Source organism: Dermatophagoides pteronyssinus, unplaced genomic scaffold, assembly GCF_027571235.1.
Source record: "Dermatophagoides pteronyssinus isolate colony J.1.1.1.1 unplaced genomic scaffold, Derpt_VIB-CSIC_2022.12 sq0009, whole genome shotgun sequence".
In the NCBI taxonomy this organism is placed as follows: domain Eukaryota; kingdom Metazoa; phylum Arthropoda; class Arachnida; order Sarcoptiformes; family Pyroglyphidae; genus Dermatophagoides; species Dermatophagoides pteronyssinus.
In genome coordinates, this window is record NW_027461533.1 from 1,874,450 (window position 1) to 1,901,444 (window position 26,995).

At 29.6% G+C, this 26,995-nt stretch overlaps 5 protein-coding genes and 1 long non-coding RNA gene across 13 annotated transcripts in view; 4 read left to right on the plus strand and 2 right to left on the minus strand.

Moving 5' to 3' along the window:
- The window catches only part of Ten-m (teneurin transmembrane protein Ten-m), a 54,129-nt gene extending 41,394 nt beyond the window's left edge, over positions 1 to 12,735 (plus strand). For 3 of the 4 annotated variants that reach the window (XM_075821324.1, XM_075821327.1, XM_075821325.1), the window contains exons 8-18: positions 2,200 to 2,784; positions 2,952 to 3,146; positions 3,273 to 3,482; positions 3,566 to 3,751; positions 3,849 to 4,016; positions 4,234 to 4,272; positions 4,894 to 5,062; positions 5,922 to 5,948; positions 6,393 to 8,084; positions 8,148 to 10,613; positions 10,678 to 12,735. In XM_075821324.1, coding sequence (XP_075677439.1) covers positions 2,200 to 2,784; positions 2,952 to 3,146; positions 3,273 to 3,482; positions 3,566 to 3,751; positions 3,849 to 4,016; positions 4,234 to 4,272; positions 4,894 to 5,062; positions 5,922 to 5,948; positions 6,393 to 8,084; positions 8,148 to 10,613; positions 10,678 to 12,208 — 7,268 coding nt within the window. In that variant the 3' untranslated portion in view covers positions 12,209 to 12,735. The remainder of the gene's footprint in view (positions 1 to 2,199; positions 2,785 to 2,951; positions 3,147 to 3,272; positions 3,483 to 3,565; positions 3,752 to 3,848; positions 4,017 to 4,233; positions 4,273 to 4,893; positions 5,063 to 5,921; positions 5,949 to 6,392; positions 8,085 to 8,147; positions 10,614 to 10,677) is intronic. The other variant, XM_075821326.1, reaches the window with a different exon arrangement.
- On the minus strand, positions 12,632 to 16,461 carry LOC142645325 (uncharacterized). The gene is made up of 5 exons (XR_012846492.1): positions 16,323 to 16,461; positions 14,255 to 16,045; positions 13,380 to 13,449; positions 12,992 to 13,280; positions 12,632 to 12,911 (listed from the first exon to the last, which is right to left on the minus strand). It is a non-coding gene; the product is annotated as an uncharacterized LOC142645325 (long non-coding RNA).
- Positions 13,493 to 17,762, plus strand: LOC113792068 (uncharacterized). The gene is made up of 5 exons (XM_075821328.1): positions 13,493 to 13,662; positions 13,761 to 14,477; positions 14,545 to 14,854; positions 14,907 to 15,253; positions 15,322 to 17,762. Exons 2-5 carry the CDS (start codon positions 14,220 to 14,222, stop codon positions 17,110 to 17,112), a joined length of 2,706 nt encoding a protein of 901 aa, XP_075677443.1. The 5' UTR covers positions 13,493 to 13,662; positions 13,761 to 14,219; the 3' UTR covers positions 17,113 to 17,762.
- A 649-nt stretch (positions 17,763 to 18,411) lies between these two features.
- Positions 18,412 to 19,427, plus strand: LOC113791845 (uncharacterized). Its single transcript, XM_027341679.2, has 3 exons — positions 18,412 to 18,782; positions 18,846 to 19,063; positions 19,137 to 19,427. The coding sequence occupies exons 1-3, from the start codon at positions 18,512 to 18,514 to the stop codon at positions 19,266 to 19,268; spliced, it is 621 nt and encodes a 206-aa protein (XP_027197480.2). The 5' UTR covers positions 18,412 to 18,511; the 3' UTR covers positions 19,269 to 19,427.
- Positions 19,428 to 20,383: 956 nt separating this feature from the next.
- On the plus strand, positions 20,384 to 21,798 carry LOC113792092 (uncharacterized). Of its 2 annotated transcripts, none has more exons than XM_027341972.2 (2): positions 20,384 to 20,882; positions 21,233 to 21,798. In XM_027341972.2, the coding sequence occupies exons 1-2, from the start codon at positions 20,705 to 20,707 to the stop codon at positions 21,640 to 21,642; spliced, it is 588 nt and encodes a 195-aa protein (XP_027197773.2). In that variant the 5' UTR covers positions 20,384 to 20,704; the 3' UTR covers positions 21,643 to 21,798. The 2 variants fall into 2 exon arrangements, with proteins under 2 accessions (XP_027197773.2, XP_027197774.2); XM_027341973.2 differs by having other exon boundaries at positions 20,386 to 20,825.
- On the minus strand, positions 21,679 to 26,326 carry LOC113792090 (alpha-1,3-mannosyl-glycoprotein 4-beta-N-acetylglucosaminyltransferase A-like). 4 transcript variants are annotated; one of them, XM_075821292.1, is made up of 8 exons: positions 26,061 to 26,326; positions 25,145 to 25,352; positions 23,801 to 24,494; positions 23,471 to 23,745; positions 23,236 to 23,419; positions 23,006 to 23,179; positions 22,189 to 22,874; positions 21,679 to 22,123 (listed from the first exon to the last, which is right to left on the minus strand). In XM_075821292.1, the coding sequence occupies exons 3-8, from the start codon at positions 24,276 to 24,278 to the stop codon at positions 22,109 to 22,111; spliced, it is 1,812 nt and encodes a 603-aa protein (XP_075677407.1). In that variant the 5' UTR covers positions 24,279 to 24,494; positions 25,145 to 25,352; positions 26,061 to 26,326; the 3' UTR covers positions 21,679 to 22,108. The 4 variants fall into 4 exon arrangements, with proteins under 4 accessions (XP_075677407.1, XP_075677408.1, XP_027197770.1 ...); XM_075821293.1 differs by lacking the exon at positions 25,145 to 25,352; XM_027341969.2 differs by lacking the exon at positions 26,061 to 26,326 and having other exon boundaries at positions 25,145 to 25,492.
- Between the last annotated feature and the right edge of the window lie 669 nt (positions 26,327 to 26,995).

The window sequence follows — 26,995 nt, forward strand, 5'->3', positions numbered from 1 at the left end:
CGAAAAGTGAACGATGTGTTCTTTTTTCTATCTTGTTTTTGTGTCAAGTTGCCAGAAAAAAAAGAAAAAAAATACTGATACAAAATTTTAAATTTCATTGAAAAATTGCATAGAAATGGAACACACTCATATTCTGACTAGATAATGTTTGGACACGCTAAAAGTTTTTGACCATTAAAGACGTTTAGATTGATTCTGTTAGTCCATCTATTATATGAGTTTTTGTACTAAATTCAACTTGATTTTCGTACATTGTGGTCAGTTAAGTTTAGGAATTGTTTTTTTTGTCTCACCATTATCAATATTATTGTTCAGACAAAATTCCAATGAACAATAATCATGAATATTTGTTTATCTATTGCATTATTGGATCATCATTCAAAATGACAAATCGATGATAATCTTATATTGTTGATGATGTTTTATGTGTGAAGGTGGTTGAATACCTAATATATGAGAATGGAATTGTCTCAAATATCGCAAATCATTATAATGATGATCCTAATCATTTCTTTTTTTTGTTCTGTTTTTCATTTTGTTTTCAGTTAGTTCCATTATCATCATCATCATCATGGTGACAATGATGATGATTATCATTGATATGTTCTATATATCATTATATAAATAATCATTTACAGAGCTAAGCACGTTCATCGTAATATTGATACAAATATGAATCTCATTCCTTTCTTTTTTTTCATACACAACGCACACACGTTTAAAATCCAACTAAGCCAACTAATCTGACCAATTTTTCTTTTCTTTTTGCCCATTATTTTTATATGGGCCACAGAATTTTTTTTTCATTCTGTAGTCATTATAATTACGATTCATTATAATTCTGTTGTTGGCTACCATCATTGTGATGATGATAATGATTATGATTAGGTGATAGCGGTTTTAACAATGTTTGAATAATTTTTCTCTATGGAATCATCTTTTTTTTCGAAAAAATAATCGAAACTTCCGTAAAAAAAACACTCGAACCAAAAAAATGATAGAATTTGATGTCGTTGCCGTAAATAGATTTATAAATAATTCCATTGTCTATCTGTATCATTCAAGTCGTTTTTCTTGTCGTTGTATTTCCGTGATCCATTACGTTACATAGCCAAACAAAAAAAAAAAAAGACAACAAATTTTTTTTTCTGGTCGACCGGTCGATTCTGGTCATTTGTTCTATTTATGTGTGTGTGTGTGTGTGTGTGTGTGTGTGTGTGTGTGTGTGTATTACACTTACATTTCTAATTTACTTGATTCGAGATTCTTTTTTTTTTTACTTTTTAATTTTGTTGGATCACGTATCTCAATCATATGTCCTGTGTGTCTATAAAAATATAAACAACAAATAAAAATCATGAGATCTATGGAATAGATAGAATCGGATATATGAATAGATATAGTTCTATCATAGTTGCCTTTATATTATCATCATGATCATGATTCTGGACAAGAATTTGTTATTTGCTTGCTTGTTTCGAATTCGAAACGTGTATGTGTTTTTCTTTTTCTTTTTTTTTGAATTCTAGTTTTTGTACTTTGCTTTTTTCCATTGAAACATTCCATTTACTTAACAAATAATTAATGATGATGATGAAAAAAAAGAAAACCTAAAATACTTATTTAATGATACTTTTGAATCATACAAAACAGTTGGATACAAACAAACAAAACAAAACAAAAATTCTTTTTTTTTCTGTTTTCGATGATAATAACAATAATATGATATTGGCAATTAGTTTTGAGTTAAATACAAATTAAAATAGATAATTTAGCTATGATTATTTGATCCAAAGAAAAAAAAACCGAAAATCCTTATTATCTTTAATTCTTTATTGTTCAATCGATAAACATTGTTGATTCTTGATTTTCATTCTATAAATCGTATCATTTGTTTTTTTTTGCTCTTAATATTTTCTCTTTCTGTCCTCACATTTGTTTTTATCCATTTCACAATGAATGCCTTTTTTTCGATTCCGGATTCGTTTATTCCACTCTGATTAACATCACATACTCCCTTTAACACACATAGATGAATTTGAATTGCATCATTTATCTCACTCCTTGTCCCACATTAATTTTATCTATCTTTTTAATAAATCAATTCAGGGGGAATTTTTATTTCTTCATCTATTTTTATGGTCAATTTTATTTATTTCTTATCTTTTTATTTGTTTTTGTTTATCATTCATACAAAAGAAAATATAGCCAGTCATCATCATGTGCCATCATCAATTTCATCATTTACCAATATCCAACAATTAGGCCGTACTTATTCACAACGTGTGCCTTCATTTGGTTATTGGCATCTACGATATCATCAATCGGAACCAAGTCTGGTCAAATTTAATCTTAGTTTACCATCATCAATTTCACAAACAAATAATGTTGGTAGCAATAGTCCATCAGTATTAGCTATTTATGGTAATCGCGATAAACCAGCCACACATACACGTTATGATTTTGTTGAATTCATTGATCGTGTACTCATGGCAACCAGTGCAACAGCCAGTTTGGTTGTCGGTCGTCAACGTTTGAAACGGGCCAATGAACATCATTCAATGGCTACAATGCACATCATACAGAAAGAGTTTACTAAATATCTTGATAATGGAATCTGGTTTTTAACATTGTACAATGATGCTCCATTACATGTGGACGTTTCGCTCGATTTGACATTGGCCACTGAAGAATTGTGTCCATTCAATTGTCGAGGTCATGGTGTTTGTATTGCTGGTCATTGTAAATGTGATCCCGGTTATAATGGTGAAAGTTGTGATCTCAGTAAGTATTTTTTTCCTTGTTCATGAACAGAATGAATTTTGCTGATGATGATGAGTATCCGAATAGGCAAAAATTCACTGTTGAGGGATTATGAGCTTCAAATCTATAGTAACTAATGATCATCTTTGCTTTATTTTTTTTCATACAAAAAAAATTCATTACAATAGTGACTTGTCCGGTTTTATGTTCTGGTCGTGGACAATATCTCAATGGTGAATGTGTTTGTAACTCCGGATGGAAAGGAAAAGAATGCCAAATTCGTGAAGATGAATGTGAAGTATCCAACTGTAATGGACATGGTGATTGTATTGATGGTACATGCCATTGCTTTTCTGGATACAAAGGAGATCATTGTGAAAATGGTTTGTATATACGCTTGTTAAATTCTCTTCTTTTTTTCTATTCATTTTTATTTCACATTCCGTTTTTTGGTTAGAAGAATTTCTATTTATAAATTTTTTTTCTGTTTTTTTTTACTATACACACAGTCGATTGTCTTGATCCAAAATGTTCTGGCCATGGACATTGTATGTCGGGTGTATGTATATGTGGAAAAGGATGGAAAGGTGGTGATTGTTCGGAACCTGATAATGAAGCCACACATTGTTTACCAGATTGCTCCGGGCATGGAAATTTTGATCTACAATTGCAACAATGTATTTGTGATGAACGATGGTCTGGTTCTGATTGTTCACAAGGTACGCATTATTGTTCCAATGAATTTTATTCTTTTTTTTTCGCTAACATTTTGATCATTAACATTCCATATTTTTATCAATAGAACGATGTGATTTAGATTGTGGTACAAATGGTCATTGTGAAGATGGTGAATGTGTTTGTGATGAAGGTTGGAGTGGTGAAAAATGTTTGACACGGCTATGTGATCCAAGATGTTTGGAACATGGACAATGTCAGAATGGAACCTGTATCTGTGCTAAAGGTTGGAATGGTCGACATTGTTCATTAGGTATGTAGTTTTTTGTTCTGTTTTCACATGAAATTCCTTAATTTTAAATATATTTTCCCATAATTAATTCTTATGATTTATTATTATACATCATTAGCTGGATGTGTCAACGATTGCAATGAACATGGTGAATGTGTTCGTCAACATTTAACAACACCAAATGATGAACTACTTTGGGTGTGCGTATGTGAACCCGGTTATGCCGGTTTAGATTGTTCAGTGGCATTGGAATCTCAATGTGGTGATAATATCGACAATGACAAAGGTAAATAGTTTTTTTTTGCATTCTATCCATCTTTGACGGTTATCTATTTATCTCTATCTATCTATCTATCTTAACATAGCTAGCTGTCGTTTTGAATTAAATTGCATTTTCTTTTTTCTTTTTCTTTTTCTATTATTAATCAAATGTTTACGATTGCAATAATAATTGAAAATTTTTTCTATTTTTTTCCCTTTCCATTCTATTCTATAATGTACAGATGGCTTGGTTGATTGTGCCGATCCGGAATGTTGTCAGAGTAAGTATCTTTTTTTTATCAACAAATCATACCATCATCAAATATTACACTATTCACAATATATACACCTAATGTATTTTTTTTCTTCTTCTTCTACCAATTTCATTCATTCATTCATGCAATCGAACTTTCATTTCCAATGTGAAATGTTTATGTTTGTTTCCTTCTCAATGAATCTTGATTATTAGATATTTTCATTTCAATTCGCCCCAATACAAAAAAAAAAGAAAAAAGAAAAAATCAAATAAGGATAGAAACTTATGTATTACAGGATGATGAAGATTAATTAATTAACATTTGTTTTCAAAGTGAATTTTCATTCTTTTTTCTTCATTCTTGTAGAACTTTAGCCTTATATCATACATAGATCATCATTATCATAGTCATCATCGACCAAAGAGCATTTAATTAATTTGTTTTCCATTCTTTTGATCTTTAGATTTTACCAGACAAACAAAACAAAAAAATTCAATATTCATTCAATGTCAATTTTTTAGATTTTCTTTTTCCAATGTATTGAACTAATCACTTTCTTTTTATATTTATTTGTTTGTTTCATCATAATGATGTTCATCTGGATCTAAACAAAAATCATCATTATTCGAATTTGGTTTTTTTTAGGCAAAGAATGCGAAAGTAAACAGCTATGTTTTTCAGCATCAGATCCACAGGACATCCTGCTGCGTAAACAACCACCGGCTATGACAGCTTCGTTTTATCAACGAATGCAATTTTTGATTGAAGAAGAATCGGTACAATCATTTGCACAGAAAATGGCTTTCAATGATAGGTATGTTTGTCATCGGATTTTTTTTTTTTTTGGTTCCCAGTAAACAAGCCAATCCTTGAATCATTCTTAATCACTGTATACAGTAGTCATCTTTTTTAAAAAAATGAGGCTAGTTCCAAGTGAAATTTTTCTTTAGTTCAAACAAAACAAGGAAAAAAAATTACTTAATGTCAGATTAGTAATCAATCTACTTGGACAAGAAAATGTTTGTTTTAAAATGTCAAATTTTTTTTCATGTTTAGATAATCTTTTCATATAGCTGAACAATATTCTAGTAGTAGTTTTTAGTCGTCCATTAAAACTATTCAAACAATTTAAATTTTGAAATTCTTATCAATCTATCATTAATACTAATTATTTTTCTTCTTTTTTTTTCCTGAAAATATTCTTGTCTAACATTGTCTTTCTTCAATTTTATCGATAAATTGCCTTTTGTCTTATTTGATTTCTGCTGTTTCATCTGTTTTTTGCGTTTCGAAAATCAAAATCAAATACAATCAATCCATAATTTACTAATCTATTGACCTAACCCTAACTTTCAATGCTTCTTTAAACAACTGCTACATTTAATATATATTTGAAAATCTAATAACATGATTCTATTGCCATCATCATCATCATCATTATTTTCATCATCGTGGTTATCATCTTGTGTCATTTATAAAATTCATTCATAATCAATCATTCCGATCTTGTCTCTTTCTTGCTTATTATTCTTGAAAAAAAAATTTTCCTACATATATTCATAACAATGGTCTTTCTGTGTGTTTTATTTTGTACGCTCAAATACATGTATGGTGGCCACGATCGACAAACAAATAAATAAACTAAACTAAACTAAACTAAAAAAAAATGACAGTTTATTATGGAATCGTATTAATGAGAGGTGAAATTTTCTCATTCATTCATTCATTATTCTTTTTTTTCATTATCCTTTTTTTCAAAATTCTTTTTGTTTTATTATTTTTTATTAATATTTTCATTCTTGTTCTTTGTTGTTGATGATTACTTTATGATGATCGTCATGATCATCATCTTTATTTTTTTCTGGTTTTCTTTTTCTTTTCTTTTTTTTTTGTGGATAGTATTTTGATTTATTATTTCATTGTCCTAGAGATATGCTTGCATCTTTTCTTTTGTTCATTTTTTGTTCATTAATTTTTTTTTGCATTTCATTCCATTTTTGTTTGTTTTGTTTTTTTTTGATCACATTTTTATAATTATAATTTCATTTTTTTAAGTTTTATTAAGGAAATTTTTTGTTTTTTTATCTTGTCTGGTTAAATATCATTAATTTTCATTATTTTTTGTTTTTGTTTTTATTTAATAGCCGTGCATCAGTCATACGAGGACAGATTGTTGATTCGGGTGGATTAGGTATTACCGGTGTACGAGTTGGTGTTTCAACCGATCCATTTCTTGGTTTTACAATGACTCGTGAAAATGGTTGGTTCGATCTTATGGTTAATGGTGGTGGTTCGGTTACACTACATTTTCATCGTGAACCATTTAAATCTGTACAAAAAGTTGTCAATGTACCAATCAATGAAATTATTGTTCTTGATAAAATTTTCTTCAATCTTGAAGGCCAAACACCCGCTGCTGTGACAAATGATGCTGATAATAAAAAATCAGCTATTTGTTCTGATCATGATTATGATAAAATGAAACCGATTGTTGTTGCAACATGGAAACAACCATTTCAAAATAGTCATTCATCCGATCAATCAGCAATATTAGCTGAATCACAAATTGTTCAAGAATCAATTCGCATGCCTGGAACTGGCATTCATTTGGTATATCATTCTTCACGTTCAAATGGCTATCTATCAACTATTGAACTTCAACTTACACCAGATAAAATCGAATCAACATTACGTCTTGTTTATTTAAAAATATCAGTCGAAGGAATTTTGTTTGAAAAAATCTTTGAAGCTGATCCGAATATCTTATATACGTATGCTTGGAATCGTCGTAATGTTTATAGACAAAAAGTATATGGATTGGCCAACGCTGTTATTCAAGTTGGCTATCAATATAACAATTGTGTCAATATTATTTGGGAAATGCAAACAGTTCAATTGGCTGGGCATGATATGCCCATTTCAGAAATTGGCGGTTGGAATATTGATGTACATCATCGTTATAATTTTCATGAAGGCATTTTACAAAAAGGCGATGGCAGCAATGTTTATTTGAAAAAGAATTCAAAACTTTTGACAACCAGTGTTGGAGATGGGCAACAACGTCCACTTCATTGTTCGTATTGTAATGGAATGGCAAAAGATCAACGATTGTTAGCTCCTGTAGCTTTAGCTTCAGCTCCAGATGGAAGTCTTTACATTGGTGATTTCAATTTGATTCGTCGTCTTCGAACGGATGGAACTATTTCGACTGTGGTTGAATTAAGTGAATCATCCGTAGCCTATAAATATCATCTTGCTGTTGGATCTGTTGATGGTAAACTATACTTCAGTGATCCTGAGAAACATCAAGTTTTTCGTGTGATTAACACTGAATCTCCCAACGATCCAAGAAACAATTTGGAAGTATTTGTTGGAAGCGGTGTCAAATGTTTGCCTGGTGATCGAACTGCATGCGGTGATGGTCGTTCAGCACGTGAAGCAAAACTTTCCTATCCAAAAGGAATTGTTCTTGCTCCTACTGGTGAGCTTTACATAGCTGATGGTACAAATATACGAATGGTAGATACGTTTGGAATTATCCATACGATTATTGGCGATCATTATCATAAATCGCATTGGAAACCAATACCGTGCTCTGGTTCGACACCAATCAACAAATTAATTCTTCGATGGCCAACACAACTTGCAATTTCTCCATTGGATCAAACCTTACATATCCTCGATGATCATATGGTTTTAAAGGTTACCAATGATAAACGTATTGTGATTGTGGCCGGAAGACCATCCCATTGTCCATCTTACATTCATCATCGACATCAAACAAATGAATCTGAAGATAAAAAAGAACTTTCCGATTCAAAAGAACCATTAGCAACGTAAGTTTTATCTTAATATTTAATTCAATCAATTTTCATTAATAATTATTAACAAAAATATAGGCAAGTATTTCTTGAAACTCCTCAAGCAATAACATTTGGACCGAATGGAGATCTTTATATTGCTGAAAGTGATTCTCAAAATACAAATCGTGTTCGTGTTGTATCCGTATCCGATCAAAGAATTTCACGATTCGCTGGTGCCGATATTAATTGTTCATGTATGGATATTTCTTGTAAATGTTTCTCACCAGATGATTTGTTGGCTGTTAATGTTCATCTATCTACAATATCATCTATTACTGTTACACCTGATGGCAAAGTTCATATCAGTGATCAGGAAAATCTTCGTGTGCGAACAGTTTACTCACCATTACCACAACAGAATCCTTCAACCGGTGAATATGAGATTGTATGGCCAGAAACGCATGAAGTTTTTGTATTCAATCGACATGGACAACATATTTCAACCAAATCAGCATTGACTGGCACATTGATTTATTCTTTCACTTATAATGTCAACGCTATTAATGGCAAAATCAGTTCAGTCAGCGATGCCGCTGGTAACAAAATTTACATCCTAAGAGATTATAGTAATCAAGTGAAAAGTATTGAAAATTCTCAAGGTGAAAAATGTCGACTTTCGATGAATCGACAAGGATTGTTGGCATCGTTTACCACTCCAAGTAACTATGTAATCAAATTTAATTATCAAGGAAACTTGGATGCTTTGCTTACATCTCGAACTGATTCATGGGGAAAATCAACCTTGTACAAATATGATGAATACGGACGAGTAATTCAAGTAATATTGCCCACCGGTGATGTTATGCGTTTGAACAATCGTTTGGCGTTTGATGGAACAACAAAATTGTTAGTCTCCTATAATGATATCGATCTTATACGTTTAGACGTAGGAGACAAGTATATAAGCAAAAATGTATTGCAAAGAGATGAAGTTTTCACTTTGGAAAGACTTAGCAATGTTAATCCATCAACAAAAGGATCATCACATAAATTGGCTATGAGGAAACGTGATACAAGTCATTTGGAAATTGAATCCATGTCATCACCAGTGATTGCTGATTCATGGTCTAAAATGAGCGAACTATGGCCTTTGCCGTCAATTATGAGGATCATTTATAATTCAGAAAATGTCAAAAGTATTGAATGGAAATATTTTGTCAAAAGAAATTCAATGTCTAGCAAGCTATCCGGTAATACAGGAAACGATCCGATCAAAAAACCATCATTGACGTCTATCGGAAGAAAACTAAAATTGAATGGTAACACCATCCTGTCGATCGAATACGACAAAGATGCCAATCAACAAACTTTGTTTGATCATTCTAATCGTCCACTATTACATATGGATTTTGATAATGGAAATTATAAACCAACCAAATTTATATCAAACTTTAATTTAACACCCGTGGAATTAGAATACGATCAATTCGCTCGTTTGCTTAGCTGGAAACGTGGACAATTATCACTTCAATTGTCATATGATTTGAAAGGTCGCGTGACCGGTATTAAATATGGTGATGGTTCATCGACTAAACTTAAATATGATACGTCTTCAGGTCCAACCGAGATAATTAAGGCAGAAGGTAATAGCCGTTATTTGCTTCAATATGACGCCAATGGTGGTCTGACCGCCATCATGACACCAGCTGGTCATCGCAATGAACTGTATCGACAAGTTTCGCTTGGTTTTTACAAATTGCTCTTTTTACCATCAGGTTTTCATAATCCATTCATATTTCAATACGATGAATGGGGTCGAACAATAACAAAATTATTGCCAAATAATTCCGGTCGAAAAGTGATGATATACAACACATTGGGATTATTAGAAACAGAGCTTTCTGGTTGTGAAAAAATCAAATATATTTATCATGCTGGAACAAATTTAATCAAAACTATAAACAAAACTACATCAGACAATTTTGATTATAAAGCCGAATATCGTCATCAAGGCTCGTTACTTAAAGAAGAACGAATCAGTTTCAACTCTAGAACGGAACTTTCCAATTACAAACTTCGCTATAAATATGATGGTATGGGTCATATAAACGTAGTTGAGTTTGAATTACAAGGACGAAGTATAGAAACAAAAAAATTAAAGTATTCAATATTGACCGGCATGGAAGAGGGTGTCGATACGTTTATATTCAAACGACATAGTGCTAATGTTGTACAGATTGGTGATGAACGATTGCTCAAAACTATTGCCACTGATTCTTATGGTCGAATGGTTGGAATAACATTCTCAGTTTGGAATAAGGAACTCTTTTCACAAGTTATTCAATATGAACAACGTCGATCTCGTATTGCTCAATCTCGATTAAAATATGGTGCCAACTATATCAACAGTAATTATACTTACACAAGCTCTGGTTTCTTGGAACAAGTTTTGATTAGTGGTTCATCAACTGTATCGAATGTTGTTGCACGTTTGTTATACGGTTATGATATTGATGGTAATCTAAAAACCATACATGAAGGTGATAAAGAACTTAAGATCAGGTTAGTATCTATTTAAATGTTCATATTTATCTTATCGATGATTAATCATGGTTTTCTTTCACAGACGCGATGAAGCCGGTCGAGCTCGAAGTTTTAGCGATAATGGTGAAGATCTATTCATGATCGATGAGCGTGGCTTCACTATCTCTCGAGACTCCACTAACAAATACATGTGGAATGCCAATGGCCAACTAACCGGTGTGATGCTTAACGATGGGTCTCAAAATGATTTGGCCATCACTTATCATTATGATCATAAAAATCGATTAATGAGTAGATTCGTGACTAGTTCGAGTAACACACAAAATCGAACTCAATTCATTTATGATGAAACTCTTCCCTCATCAATCAGTCATTGTGTCATTGATTCAAGGATTATCGGATTCATATACGATACGAATGGTCATCTTATTGCTCTTACCATTGAAGGCACAAAATATTATGTCGCTAGTGATCATCTTGGCTCACCAGTCGCTGTTTATACAGGGGATGGTGTTTTAGTCAAGGAAATTATTCGTGATGTTTGGGGCAAAATTCTCAAAGATTCTAACCCATCATTTTGGCTGCCCATTGATTTTCATGGTTCAATCAGAGATCCATTGACTGGATTAAATCACTTTAAAGATGGACGAGTTTATGATTCATCAATCGCTCAATGGCTTACACCAAGCTGGGATGCATTTGATAAAGATTTAGAGGATATGATTCATCTATATCGATTCCAAAACAATGATCCTGTCAATCCAGCTCATTTCGTTAAAAAAATGGATGGTGCAATTGGTTCATTACCAATGTCAGATATTAAATCGTGGTTACAAACTTTTGGCTATCGACTTGATTTTATCTTTGATGAACAAATTGAAACTAAAGATTTCAGTTTCACACAAAGTTCACCAGTCATCACATCATTGAATGCTGAAAGGAAAAATTTGATTGCTATCTTCAATCATTTATCAATGATTCCTGAAAGTAAAATCAAGCTACCTTTCGATTCAAATTCGGAAAGTTTTTTCGATATGCATGAAATATCGATTGCTATGATGCCATCACCATTGAGCGCAGCATTGATATCACGAACACCGCGAATAACTACTGTTCATAGTATTGAAATTGAAAAAAACCCCATTATTAACTCTGTGTTAACAAATGTATTCAATGGCACTTATTCATTGCCATTCCATTTGGTTCATCATTCGAAGGATGAATTCTTTTTTGTTCAACCATCTCAAAATGATGTACATCAACAAATGCAACGTGATATTGAACAATTACATAAATTAGGCTCCATGGTCAATGTCAGTAGGGTTCCAGATAGTGATTCATCATTTTCAACTAGTCATTTATTGGTCAATACTGGCAATCTAATGCTCAACATTCGTTATGGTGCTTCATTTGATGAAGAAATAAATCGAGTTGCACGATTGGCAAGACGTAAAACCGTACAAGAAGCCTGTATTGAACGTTATCCACAATTGGCCGATGATCCAACCAACGTAAAATTCAAAAGAGATTCATCAAATCTTTCAAGTCGAAAACGTCGTAATCATTCAAGGCGACAACAACGATCATCATCATCATCATCTTTGATTCATTAATAAAATTGAATCAATAAGTTTGTAAATATCGATAGCTTTAATTATTATGAAATAATTTGTTTTCTAATTGGAAAACATTGCACAAACAAAAATCAAAAAAAAATTGTCATTTTAATTGTGAAATTTTTCAACCTCTTCATTGGTGGAAGAGATAAATACCTTTGAAATACTCACTGATATTTTACACTAATACACACACACATTGTTGTTAATTTGTAAAAAAAAATCGTTGTTTTTCCAATTCGATAATTATTATATCAATCTTTGTATAATGTGAATAATAATTTTGTAATATTTTTCCATATTATTCATTTAAATTGTCATTTGAAATTTTCATCCTATTGATCATTATTTTTCTTTCAATTTCATCCACTTTTTTTAATTATTTAATTCTTGTTTTTTAAATTTTATCAATTGTATATCATCATTGTAATCCATTGATTGCTTTATTATCATGAATTCTGTATAAAAAAAATGATAATTATGTGAATGAATAAAATAAAATAAAATCTTATTTTACAAAAATGTTTCTTTTTGTCAAAAAAAAAAATTTATTTAAATCTTTATCAAAAGATGGCGCATATCGATTCAAGTTATTGTTCCATTTTTTTGTCAATAAAATTTCATTTTCTATTTGTGGAATCTGTTTCGAACAATACGAAATTCGATGGTCATTTTCGGATGAATTTCACTTAATCAATAGCTTGTTTGTACAATCGACCAAAAACAAAAACAATTAAAAATAAAATTCATAATCATTTTGAAGAAAATATTTTCACTTACAACAATGCGGAAACGGGTGGAGACCAGTTTTTTTTAAATGTTTATTTAAAAACAAATAAGTTTTGAAAGCATTTTTTTGAATCAAAGGATTTTTTCATCATTCATTTTTTGTGATACAGTTATCATCATGATTTTCGGGACAAAAAAATTAGATGAGAATTTCTTGATGCTGCTCGATGGAATGATAGAAGTTTTCTTCGTATTTTTTTTTCATCCAAAATGATAAATAATAAATGTATGACATGAACGACAACAACAACGGATAAATCGGACACTTTCATTTCACTATCTGTGATAATTATTAGGTTAGATTAGATATGGCACGCAAATGCGATTCAAAAAATATAAGGTGTACGTAGGGTTTTTTGTATTTAAAAAAAAAATAGACCTCATTCAGGTAAAGGTAATCTTGTCGTGTTGTTTATTGTTTGTATAAAGCAAAAAAATGGAACAACGGCCTATGAGAGAGAAACAAAAATTGAACAAAGTTATGACAGAATTATGGGCGAGTCATTTTTTTTTCGGAAAGTGAAGACGAAAAACGAAGAATCAAGAATTGCAAGTTTGATCGGAAAGAACCACATGCAGTTTTTTTTTATATAGTGAAAGTATATGGAAAAAAATAATAATAATAAAAAATTATTTTCACTTCAAACTATATTATTGTCCGGGTATGTAAACATATTATATTAGTCTACTAATATGTAATATTGTTTGATGATAATCTAAATAATTTCATTTTCAATATGACACAAAATTTTGGTCATAGCCGGATGCTGTGTGTGTTTGAATAAATAAATTCTGTTGGGTCGCCTTATAGTCAATAATCATAAAAAATTGTTATTTTCGGGTGAAATTGATTAAATTTTTCATGATTGTGTACATTTGGTTTGTGGCTGTTTTTCATTCAATATGAATAAATTCTGTTTATTACTATCATCATATTGCATAAACATTTTAAGGTGTCAACAATAATATAAAACAAAACAACAACAAAAAACGACATTCCATTTTTTTTCTCGCTTGTTTAATCAAACGAATGGCTCCCATGAAGCTCCATAATAATGGTATTTGATGTCGATCATTGTTGCCATTGTAACTTGTAATTTTGTCCATGAAATATTAACTGTGATCTAGGATAATCAATGAACAAACTTTATTCTATTAGAAAAGCCATGATAAATATTTGAAACAACTGATTATTTGAAAATTTACTAAAAATGATACAATGCATCTGAAATCAAACATTTTTAATCGTTTTACCCATAATCATTGTCATCATCATCGTGGTCGTCATCATCATAATCATTGTTATTGTTGTGATATTGAATCAATTTTTTTGAAAGGTCGTCGAATTTTAATTAAAATGTGCAAACAATCAAACTTGATGATGATCAAGCAGATATTAATACTTGCATTAACATTTCATCTCTTATTTGCCAAACAATTGATTGCTGAAGCAGAAAATGATGATACATCCAAACAAGTAAATAACATTTGAATTTGAAATTCAAATTTCATTCTTAATGAATTATGATAAATTCATATTTTAGAGTTCTACGACATCACCACCTCCACCGGTGATAATTTGTCAATCACCAATCGATTTGACTGTTGATAGTTCTTGGCTGGAACAAACGGTTTTTGGAGATTTTCGAATATGGCATATTATGTTTTCGTGTTTGGGTATTTTAATTGTAATAGCTGTTCTTCTTTGTTGCATGTTTCGATGTCGAATACCAAGAACGAAACAAGAAATTGAAGCGGATTATACACGAAGAAAAATCACTAAATTAATCAATACTCATCTAAATAAAATCAAGTTAGAAGAGTTGGAATTTGACCCATCAAATTTATTACCAGGTATGTCTTTACATTTTAAACGGAAATGATATTCATATTATATTGTTTTCAGTATTGAAACGAGTTGAAGATTTAGAGGAGAATCGTGTGAAAAAACATCGATCATTCGAAATGAGACATATGAATTGGCGTCAACGTCTCAAACGATTATTTAGTCGTAAAGAATTATCATTCGAAGAGGATGCAGATGATCAAAAAGATGAAATTCAGGGTGTCAAAATGTCAAAAGAAGAAATGGAAAAAGTTGAAAAAGAAGTAGAAAGTGCCAAAATTGATTTAACAGCTTTCAATATTATCACTGATCAAATTGCCATACTTAGCAATGGTTTTGAATCAGAAAAGGAAAGAAAGAAACGAATCAAAAAAGAACAAAAAGAGCAGAAAAAGCTAGAAAAGGAGGTATTTATATCTTGTTTGAAATTTGAAATTTAATTAATAACCTGTTAATTTGTTTTTTGATTTCAAAGCAAAAGAAAAATGAAAAGAAAGAAAAGAAAAATTTATTGAAAGAATCCAAAGGTCAGCTTTCTGCCAAACCAATAGAAAAAGATGGTGGTAAATTATTGGAACTTCAAGCAGCCCAATTGGAAAAAGATGTTTTGTCCAGCAAGACTGAAGGATCTACACCTGATGACATTGTTTTGGAGATTGACACCGCCAAACCTGAATCATCGCCCAAAGCTGATAGTAAAAGTTTAAAACTTAAAGAAATTGTCCAGTCAAAAATCCTGACAGAAACAGCGGCCAAAAAATCTACAAAATTTTCTTTCCGTAATACGGTTATGGGACTAATGTCTGGATTTCTTATGGGTAGTAGTGGATCCAAACAACAATCAGAACCTGAATTGAAAACTGTGGAAAGTAGTAAAAGTTCATTACATGAAGAGATTGTCATTAATATTGGCTTAGTTGGTCGACAAACTAAAGATGACGAAGAAATAACAATAAAAGAATATGATATACCCGAAATTAAAGTCTTAAGAGAAAGTGATGAAGCCATTGAAGATGTTGATGATGAAACGAATATCGATAAAAGTCACAAAGAAAAAACAAAAGACAAAACTAAATCAAGTAAAAGTAAACACAAAATTTCGCGAATGGATGCAATTGCTGAACGGAATCGTTTACAGATACCGGAAGTTATTATCAGTGATATAAATGTTGCACGAGATTCAAAAATTAAAAAAGAATCTAAAGAGAAGAAAAGTAAAGAGAAAAAGAAAAAAATAACTAAACTCGAATCAAAATCTTCAATTAAAGAAGCAAAAAAACATGATGAAACAAAAAAAGAGTCAAAAGTGAGCAAGAAAAAAGAAAAAGTTTTACAAAAATCTAAATCATCCGTCAAAGAAAAAAGTGAAAAATTGGAAAAAATTGAAAAGAAAAAATTGAAAAAAGAATCGGATACTAAAATAAAAGATAAATATGAAAAACCGAAAAAATCCAAAGATTTAGATCACAAACATACCAAACACCGTGACAAGGAATCAAAATCACGAATCAAAGATCAATCTCCACCACCATATCAATCACATTCGAAAAAGGTGATCGTTGTTGATGAAACAAAAGATAAAAAATCATCTAAATCTAAACTATCAAAATCCAAATTATTGGAATCGATCGATGAAACAGAAATTGTTCCTACTAAAACGAGTAGTTCATCATTTAAATTGTTGAAAAAAGTTATGGAAAAAGATAAATCTCCTCGTAAAGAAAAAATTGTCGAACGCAAAAAACAAATGAAAATCCATTCATCACATGGCGATGCTCGTGATGTTGATGATGATAAACGATTAATTCATAAACAATCAACTATTAGTTCATCTGAAATCGAAATACCAGTTGAACATGTTTATACTGATCCTACCACCTTTTCACAACCCATTCAAATCCATCATCATCATCATCAATATCACGATCAATCGATAGTACCATCTACATCGATGTTCACAACACAATTACCTGTTGAACATGTTGAAACAGTTGAAAAATTTGCCGCATCTTCACCCACTGGTGATCAACATCGAAAATTAATTATTGAAAAAACTCGTAATGTAATGTTCGATGTAGGTGGTGGACATTATAGGATACAATCTCCACAACATTCTTATTCATCATCAGTCGTTTTACAGCCTGATGAATCGACAAAATCGAAAAAAAAGAAAAAAGTTAAATTATCCGAAACTGTTGCTATTGCCGAGCCAAAAGATTTAAAAAAGGATAAAAAGAAAGATGGAAAAAGTTCACGACGTGGCTAAGATTTATTCAATTGAATCATAGCAGAATTTCTTTTGAATATAAATCAATATATTCCTATTTTTTTCTTTTTACTTTTTGATTATGAGCTTATAACATCAATCAATTGGTTTGCTATTGCGGTCACATTAAATGGTTCAATAATCCTAATTCATTTACGTCTATATCGATCATTAAATTGGTATGATCCATGGTGTATCGTACCATTGATAGTGATTGGTTTGATGAGCATGATTGAACAGTATTTTTTTACATTAGCATTACAATATGAAGATGCTAGCACAATTTCGGTAACTCGTTCATTTAACATTGTATTGGCCTTTCTTTGGGAGGTGATTATTTTTAACGAAACAATTACATGGACATCAATAGTAGGTGCAATACTTGTATCCTGTTGTATTATTGCCGTTGCTTTGGCCAAAAGTTATCAACAAACCAAATTGAATTTAAATCAACTATTTCAAAAATATTTTAACAACAACTCTTAAAAATTTGTCATCAAAATAATGGAAAATTACTATTTTTTATTATTATTATTATTATTTGGAAAACAAAAATATCATTTTTATGGAAGAATTAACGGATGTATCGATTGATAAATTTTTTCCTTTTTCTCTATAATCAACCGATTAAATGTTTTTTTTTGCATTGAGTTTTTCTCGAAATAATTATTTTTTTTCATAAAAAACAATGAAAAAAACCCTTCTGTTTGTGTTTAAAATTACTGATTACAGATTTATATCACCATGTTCACAGGAAATATGTATTTATTTTCAAAGTTCAATTTAAAAGCCGATTTTTTTTGCTGATAAGATAAAAAGTACCGAAATGTTTAGGATGTGAAAAAAATTGAGGGAAATGTGTGGAAATTTTTTTTTGTCAAATCAATTTTTGAAGGAAAAAATAATTTCATAATACCCTTCACCTTAATAATTTTGATAATCATCATACAAACAAATTGAAAATCTCCGGGTTTTTTTTCTTGTCAATGAGTATTGATTTGATTTTATTTTGATCATCAAATCATTTAATGAAAGAATTCAAGTTGATATAAATTTATAAACAATCTTAGAATTGAAATTCAATATATAGTGATATAAACGATGTCAATACTAATACGAAGGTTGATAAAAATCGATCAAAGTCGAAATAGAAAAATGTCATAGATTTTGTTATAAAATGATAACGAATTGTAATTGTATAAACACAAAACAAATCTTATCAATATTTTTATTTGTTCGCTAACATGATTTCTTTTCGTTTTTGGCATTCGATAACGTTTTTGTTTTCAATCAAGAAAAAAATCGTCATCATTAATCACCATAAATTATTTGAGCGATTGTGGTGCTTTCGGATACAACACATAGAATAACTGTATTATTATTATTTGTTATTAGGAAAATGGCCACGATGCTACAATTAGGAAACAATTCAATATTGTTTTTAATCATATTTTCCATTTGTTTATCAATTATTAATGCCCAAGATGCTACTACTGTTGCAGCTGTTGAAGAAAGTGAAACTATTTGGTCATCATGTCAGGAAGATTTTAAATCACCAATTGCAGCAAAAGATGTTAAAGTTTTTGTAAATCAATGTCCACCTGTAAATGGTAGCGAAACCCGTTGTAAGCTAACTAAAGGAATTGATGCTGTGCTTAAAATTCAATTTAGTATGTTTTTTTTTAAATCACCAAAAATAAACTTAATCATGAATAAAATATTTTTTTTCTTAGAAACAATCGCTAAAGTACCATCGATTGAACGGATCATTGTTGCTCGTGTTCCAGTAGCAGGACGAATGGTTGAAATGCCATATGGGCCATCGATTAGTCCATGCGAAAATTCATCGACAATCGCTGATGATGGTAGTGAATGTGTTGATAATGGTGTTGTTGCTGATAAAAATTATACATTCACATCTTTATTCAAAGTGTTGAAAAGTTTTCCAACGGTATGATTTTTAACAAAAATTTCTATTTTTATTTTAATTAACGTAAACAACCAAATCACGTGAAAAAAAACAGGTTGAAAATATCTCTGTTCGAATTATTGTACGACAAAAATTGGATGATCATAAAAAACTTCGTTTGTATAGAAAACATCCTGGACCAATGTTGTTTTGCATATTAGTTCCAAATATTGAAACAACCGATTAATTTTTTTCAAAAATATAAATATTGAATTATTTAAATGTTTCATCGATGAAATTTGTTGTTTTCATTATTATTTTTAAAATCGATAGCAAAAATAAACGACGACAACAGCAACTCATGATAATTTTGATTCTAATAATAATAATAACAAATTGCCCATTATTTATTTATTTATTTGTTTGTTGATTTGTTCGCGTAATTTGAGCGGAATAAATTTCAAGGATACATTAGGAAAAAAAATGAGAAAGAAGAAAATAATTTTTTTTTATTGAATGTCATTTGATTATTATTATTGATACTAATTATTCAAGGAAATTGTACCAAAAAAATAATAATTATCATCATCTTTATTTAGCAACCATTTCATAGAACCTCTTACATTCTTAATAATTTTAAAAGAATTTAATTGAATTTCTCCCAATAATTGTTTCAAGGTTTCCAATCTGTTTTTAATAGTATTATTAATTTCATCGATTCGATTTCATCTACAAAATGAAAATCTTTTTTTTCAATCCAATCAATGAATTCCGATTGAAGGTAGGGTATAATGATGATAATCCATTTCATTTTTTTTTTGAAGGAGAAAAAAAAACATGAATTTTTCAATCTTATTATCCTTATCCCTTTCTGTTTTTTGATTTCCTTTGAATTTCATTAGTTTTTCCAGTCATTCCTTTAATCGATTGAATTGAATTGAATTGAATAAGAAAAAACCAAACCTGCCAATCATTATCATATTAAACGATCATGATGTTATTAGCAATGGTTTCTGTGTGTTTTTTTTCAAATTTAATTTCTGATGACGTACATTTTTTTTCTTTTTTTTTGTCTGATACATAAGTCCATAAGTTAATGCATACGTCAGTACATGTTATGTAAAATTGCTGACCATTTTCTATATGTTTTTTCTTCTTCTTTTTTTTTACTTTTTTCATTAAAGAATGTTAAAAACAAACTTGTTACACAATAAGGGGGTGTGGAAAAACCATTATTGAATATGTAGCTTTATATGAATCAAGCTGAATATTATTTTCATCATTATTTTGATAATTATATGACAAAATTAGTATTTTTTTTTTTAGTTTTCTTTTCTACCCACAAAAATACTGATGGGCAATGGATTGCCCATTTTTGCCACTACTAGAATGACGATCATCATCATCATCCTCTTCATCAATGATTTGTCATAATGCAATCTTGTATATAAACGCATGTCGAACAAACGAAAGCGCCAATTTCATGATTTTCGAAACGACGAAATTAACGAAGAAATAAACTGACTAACCAAAAACACACACCACGAACACATAAAATTAATTTATTATTTGTTTAATTTATATTTTTGTGTTTATTTTTATTATTTTTTTTCAAAAATAAGTGACCAATAAAACAATAATCACACCGGAATTTAAAATCCATCAAAAGTGAAAACAAATCTAATGGATCAAACATTGTTTTTGATTCTGATCGATGAATCATTAAGTATGCGTATGAAACGACAGGAAGTTGTTGATGGTATTAATCGTTATATTGAAGTACAACGAGAAATCAACCCAAATAGTAATGATCGATTAATAATGATTAAATTTAATAATAATATCACAGTAATGTATAAAGGTATTAAAGAATAGTAAATATGTAAAAACACACAAAATACAACTTTTCAGTTTGAAGTCAAAAACCAGACTGATTCATTTTTATTCATTTCTTTTTAAAGTATTTTAAATAAATTCTTTTCATAAATAACGTGATATTTGTTGAAAGATGACTCTGAGTTCAATCGTTAGGGTGCGCTACAATCACCCTTTTACTGTAAATATAAATTTGAATATCACATTAATAAAACATGATCAGTTGTTTTGATCGAATAACAATATTTTTCATCCATTTACAAATATTGATTTTATTTAAATCATGAATCCATTTAAATTATTATCATTGTTTTCTTTTTTTTTGTTGATCAATAGGCATCAATATCAATATGGTAGAACCATTACGATTGTATGATTATAATCCATCTGGACGTACAGGATTATTTGATGCAGTTAAATGTGCATTAGAATTAGCCGATGAAATTCGTAATGATCATGAAAGAGTTGTTTGTATAATGGTCACAGATGGTCAAGATAATGCTTCTCAACAGAATCAATCGTGCAAGGCGATACAAAAAATGGTAAAAAAATATGAAATGAAAAATGATTGGTCATTCACTTATATGGAAAATAGCAAACCGAGCGAATATTGGAGCCGAAAAAATCCAGTTTCGAAAATTAGTTATAAAGCTAAACGACCTTGTTATTCAACAATGACCAATACATCGGCTGTCGCTCAACGACGATTACGTTCATCACAATTACAATCAGTAGTATCAAGTTGAAATCATTTTTTTTTGAAAGCATGGTTTTTGATAATATGACTGTGATAATTGTTTTTATTTTTGTTTAATAATTTCTAATCCAAAGTATTTGTTGTATTTATTAATAACGAATAAAAAACATTAAATCAAATAAATAATAATTTTAAAAAAGTTTCATCGAAATATCACACATTAAGATTTCAAATTATTGTCATGATAATTAGTAGTTTGTAGAATAGATAGGAAAATTTTCGTGAATAATCGAAAGAAAAACAAATCACACGTACATAAAACGATGCTTTAAAAAAGGAATTTTTTCAAAAAGGCACAAACAATAAAAAATTTCCATTTTCATGATGATATTTTGTGACAAAATAGTGGACAATAATGAAAATTCATTTGACACAATTAGTTAATATAAATAAGCAGAGACTAGAAATCGATGTAGAAAACAAATCATTTTTTTACGTCTTATTAGGCATTTCTTTCATATCAATCTAATCTATATATGTTCAAGAAAAAATTAATAATTTTATTAAATAATAATTAAAATAAATAAACACATACCTCATTTACAATCACCCAATTAATCGAATCTTCATCAATACGAACACGTAGCTCAACAATTGGATTCAATTTCTTCGGTATTTGAATATCGATTGAACCTTTGGCAGGATCGAATGATGCCAGATTAATGAAACCATCTTTATCTATGTTCTTGAATGTATTATTATGAACATGTGGTTTGATTTGTAATGTAGCATTGTATAAAATGTCTAATGGATGTTCAATATTTCCGGAATTTATTAGACAGCTTTCCAATTCAATTGGTGGCTGATATTTGAATCCAAATACATCACCTTTTTTCGGTGATACACCCCAGAAGAATGTTTTTCCTTCATAGGCACTTGCGAGTTTATATTGCTGATATGGTTTGATTGTACAATAGTATTCGGAAACAGGTGGATTATCCAGATGTGGCTCGAATAATTTAACTTTTCCAAATCCTTTATCGCGTAATCTCTGGATCTTTCCTTTTAAACTTGAATGAGTACCAATATGTTGGAACAATGACGGTTTATGCGTGATCCATATGGATTCCTTTCGACGTTTACAATCTTTCATGTCTTTGTCGAAACGACAAACCTTTGTCTGAGCATAATTGTCCAAAAGCCAATCTACCGGTTTATCATTGTGAAACATGGTGAAAAATAGAACGAAATGTGACAAATCGATTGTACGAAACAGTTTGCCTATACATGATGAAAAATTTTAGTTTTTTTCTTATCTGAAACATTCCGTATTTTTGCGACTATATTCACTGATCTAATATGAACAGGTTATAGTTGCAAAAATACGATTATAGTAAAAATTGAAAACAAACCAATAAAACCAAGTGAACAAAAATCTAATAAAAGCCAATTTCGTTTTTTAAGGGCATTATTTGCTATAAATTTTTCCATCTTAGCCAAATATGATGGTTTTGAAATAATATCATCTTCAAGCTGAACATAATAGGTTCCTTTTGATCGACAATACATCATCAAGTAGGCGAAATCTGTCAAAAAATCTAGATAAAATTATCGATCATTATTTGTCAACAAAACTGTTTACCAAGATTTTGTTTGGTTCGCCAATGGACTCGTTCAATTGGGTCACCAAGTGTTTTTTTGAGGTTGGAAAAATCTGGATAATAATCGCTAGGAGGGGAAATTATCTCGATTAAACCCGAATCGATTTGTTTCTCAAAATTACGAATAATATCACTAGCAGTTTTCTGAAAAAATTCTGGATCGTTCTATAAATGGAAAAAAATATATTAGATTTGAATTAAATGAAAAGTTCATACTTCAGCAATGAATACAACAAACAATGATTGTTTTTGTTCTATTGATGATAAATTTTTGATCAAATTTCTTAACGTTGCAATCAGATAAGATTCAACCAAACGTTTGACCGTTGGTAATCCAAATACAAAACGAATACGAGACGATTGTTTTTGTTTGGTAGCGACACGAAATGCCGGATTTAATGATGTTATTGATGAGAGATGAGGCATAAGACTAAAAAGAGTTGGGATTTGAACTATTTCTTCTTGCATTGATAATGAAGAGTTTTGCTCAGCTATGGAAAACGTAATCAAAATTAAATCATTTTTAAATTTTTCAATATAACTTACTGAAAAGTAATTCGGCCATCGATTTTCTCATAGCAAATGAAGTATAATTAGCTTCGGCTTCTTTAGATGAATTATGATTAGTATTATTCTGTATGACAGTCCATAGATCACGAATTTCTTGTAATAATTGAAAAATTTCCTGCTTTCTTTCACCGGCAATCATTTCAGCATATTTTACTCGATTATTTAGATCAGCAAAACGATATGCTAATTGTCGATCTAATGAATCGCCAGCTATCATTTTTGCATATGTTAGATTTAAATTATTAATTGCATGTGTTATAATTGAATCACGTTCATTAGATGAATCTTGTTGTCCATAATATTTATTCAATTGTAATTTTTCTTGATTTAAAATATACGTTGACGTATTTGAAGTATTGTGAAAATTTCCCAAAAGACTTAAAAGAAAGGGAAATATAAAGGTAAACAGGAACAGACATAATAATATCTGTAGGATACGATTCTTGCGAATCATGACTTTGATGTTGAAAGACGATGATATTTACACTTTGATGAATATATAAATTTAAAAAAAATGGACAAACAAAAAAAGATGTGCGCTTGAATCTGTATGTTTGTAGAGTTCTTTTTTTTTTTGCTATTTCAGTTTCATTTTTGATAATTATTATTTTTCATCAATAATCGTTCATCTTGAATTGTGTGTTCAAGCCAAAATCCATTTCTCGAAATTCTATACAAAAGAATAAGATGAAAACAAAAAGAAACCAAAGAAAAATTATTGGAAACGGATTTAGAATGATGGAAAAAAATCAAAATAATAAACGATGACTTGGCACAATGAAAACAAAATTAATTTAATGTCATAAGCCAAATCATTTTAAAACATTTTCCCTTAAATGACATTAAATCGGATATCATTGAGCTTAGTGATACAATGTTTAAAATTTCCCTCTACTTTTATTAGATTTATCACCGGGTCATGTTGGTAATGTTGTCTGTTTTTCTTAATGAAATAAGCACAAAACAAACAAATCAAATATTGAAAAAAACGATCTTCGAACCAAACAGAATTGAATCCCAAATATTGATAGTTACCAATAGTAATAATCAGAAACAAAGAGAAAAAAGAGCAATCATTATTATTATGCGATTGTTATTACCAATAACCAACTAACAAGAAAAAAAAAAACATTCTTTTTTTCCCTTAACACTCCCCCTCCTTAATCTTTGAGCTATTCAAATAAAAAAAAAAATCAAATTCAATTTAATAAATAGATCCTAATCAAATCAAAATGATAAATCAATCAAGCATGACTGATGAATTATTATATTTAAAAGTAATTTAAACACTAGGCAAACAAAAAAGAGATCATTACTTACTGTAAAGTTTTAGTTGTTGTTGTTGTTTAGAATTTTAAATTCTCATCATTATCATTTGTAATTGACGATAACGATAAAGTTGATGATAGTGATTTTATTCATACAATGTTACATCACACATAATTGATGGGAATTTTTTTTGAAATAAGAACAACAACAAAAAAAAATTTCATAAAGAAATCACACAATATGATGAATGTTTGTGCGCCTGAATGGTTATTCATTGATGAAGGGAAGAGAGATAAAATAATTGTTCGGTATATATATGGAAATTGAATTAGATCGGCAAATAAAAAAAAATAATAATTTAATAGATAGGTATTGATTTTGGTACAAATAAACACACGCATACACACACATTAAACAAAATGAATAATGAATGTTAAATTTATATAATAATAAAATCAACTAAATTTTGGTCATATCAATAATGTTTTTGATGAGATAGATAAAGAGAAAGAGAAAGAATTGAGGTTAATAGGAATTATAATTTGACAATTTGTTTACATACATACATGAAAATGCAAATGCAAATCAGTCAAACAAACGAACCAACAAACAAACAAACCAGAAAGCAAATCATGTATCATAAAAATAATGATAACAACAGTTTTAGTTATTTGTTTGGTTATCCATTTGTAATATATTTTGTTATATCAACTCATTCATATCAAATTTAGAAAAAAAACCGTTATTTAATTTAGTTGTTTTTTTAATTTCATAAATGTTACAAATTAAATTTTCGATCACAAAAATTTCGAAAAATAAAATAAAATTCGAATTTTTGAAAAAACAATTGTGCGGAAATAATTTTGTTTTTTTCGAAACAACGAGCAAAAACAACAGTTAATCACAGCTAATTAAATTCACATTCTAAAGCATCTTTTTTCGATATATCATAGAATCAAATACTTACAGTAAATGTAAACAAATATACTAAATTATCGTCGTCATTGTTGTTTGTTTCGAACGTATCGCTACATCATACATTCGTATTTAAAAGAAAATGTAAGGAAAAAACATCATTGCTTATAAGTTGTAAATTGCATCAAAACAAACAACATCCTTCATTCGATTTGAGAAATGTAGAAATATTTGAGCAATCATCATTCGAATTATAAAAAGGGAAAGAAGCCATGCTTGAACAACTTTTATTAACTGCTCCTAACTGGAGTTGCTTCTAACACAGTGAATACATATTAAAAAAAAGAAGAGAAAAAAAAAAAAAAAATGATGATGATAACAATAATAAATAAAATAAATAAAATATAAATATAAATACAATCAACCAAAACAATCAACCATACAGGTGATTGTGAACAATTTTTAATGAAGATTGGATGATCAATAATGATAAATCGGTAATGAATTCTTTGTTAAAAATTCCGATTTTTTTTAACACATCCACCGTGAAGGTGGGAATAGACATATAGAGAGATGAATAGGGATCCATACAATCGATATACGATGACAAAACAGACGCAACAATGTACTCATTCATAACGAAAAAAAAGAGAAAACGAGCAAATGAGAATAGAAGTGAAAGTGATGGAGCGAAAAATTAAACAACATTTATTTTTATTATTAAACAACAAAAAAAAAAACATGGATATATTTTCGAATGTATAGTGGACGAACATACAATTTTTTTTTGTCATTTAAAACAGTCATTACATATGAAGATAACGAAAAATACATCCAAATATCTCAATGCATGCGCCAAAAAACCAACTATATATTCGGATTTGGCTATATCCAAAATGATGATATACAAGTATATAGTCTAAATATTTTAGGCCAATTGAATTAGATAATTAAGATTTTCAAACTTTTCTCAAAAAATTTAGTAAA

Bases quoted from the DNA above. Each gene is read 5' to 3' on its own strand.
- LOC113791845 (XM_027341679.2), top strand. From the start codon at position 18,512: ATGGCCACGATGCTACAATTAGGAAACAATTCAATATTGTTTTTAATC. The intron at 18,783-18,845 runs GTATGTTTTTTT...TTTTTTTCTTAG, and splicing joins TGTGCTTAAAATTCAATTTA to AAACAATCGCTAAAGTACCA. The intron at 19,064-19,136 runs GTATGATTTTTA...GAAAAAAAACAG, and splicing joins TGTTGAAAAGTTTTCCAACG to GTTGAAAATATCTCTGTTCG.
- LOC113792068 (XM_075821328.1), top strand. From the start codon at position 14,220: ATGCATCTGAAATCAAACATTTTTAATCGTTTTACCCATAATCATTGT. The intron at 14,855-14,906 runs GTATGTCTTTAC...TATTGTTTTCAG, and splicing joins CCCATCAAATTTATTACCAG to TATTGAAACGAGTTGAAGAT. The intron at 15,254-15,321 runs GTATTTATATCT...TTGATTTCAAAG, and splicing joins AGAAAAAGCTAGAAAAGGAG to CAAAAGAAAAATGAAAAGAA.
- LOC113792092 (XM_027341972.2), top strand. From the start codon at position 20,705: ATGGATCAAACATTGTTTTTGATTCTGATCGATGAATCATTAAGTATG. The intron at 20,883-21,232 runs GTATTAAAGAAT...GTTGATCAATAG, and splicing joins TATCACAGTAATGTATAAAG to GCATCAATATCAATATGGTA.
- LOC113792090 (XM_075821293.1), bottom strand. From the start codon at position 24,278: ATGATTCGCAAGAATCGTATCCTACAGATATTATTATGTCTGTTCCTG. The intron at 23,420-23,470 runs GTATGAACTTTT...TTCCATTTATAG, and splicing joins TTGTTGTATTCATTGCTGAA to AACGATCCAGAATTTTTTCA. The intron at 22,875-23,005 runs GTTTGTTTTCAA...CATCATGTATAG, and splicing joins TTGTTCACTTGGTTTTATTG to GCAAACTGTTTCGTACAATC.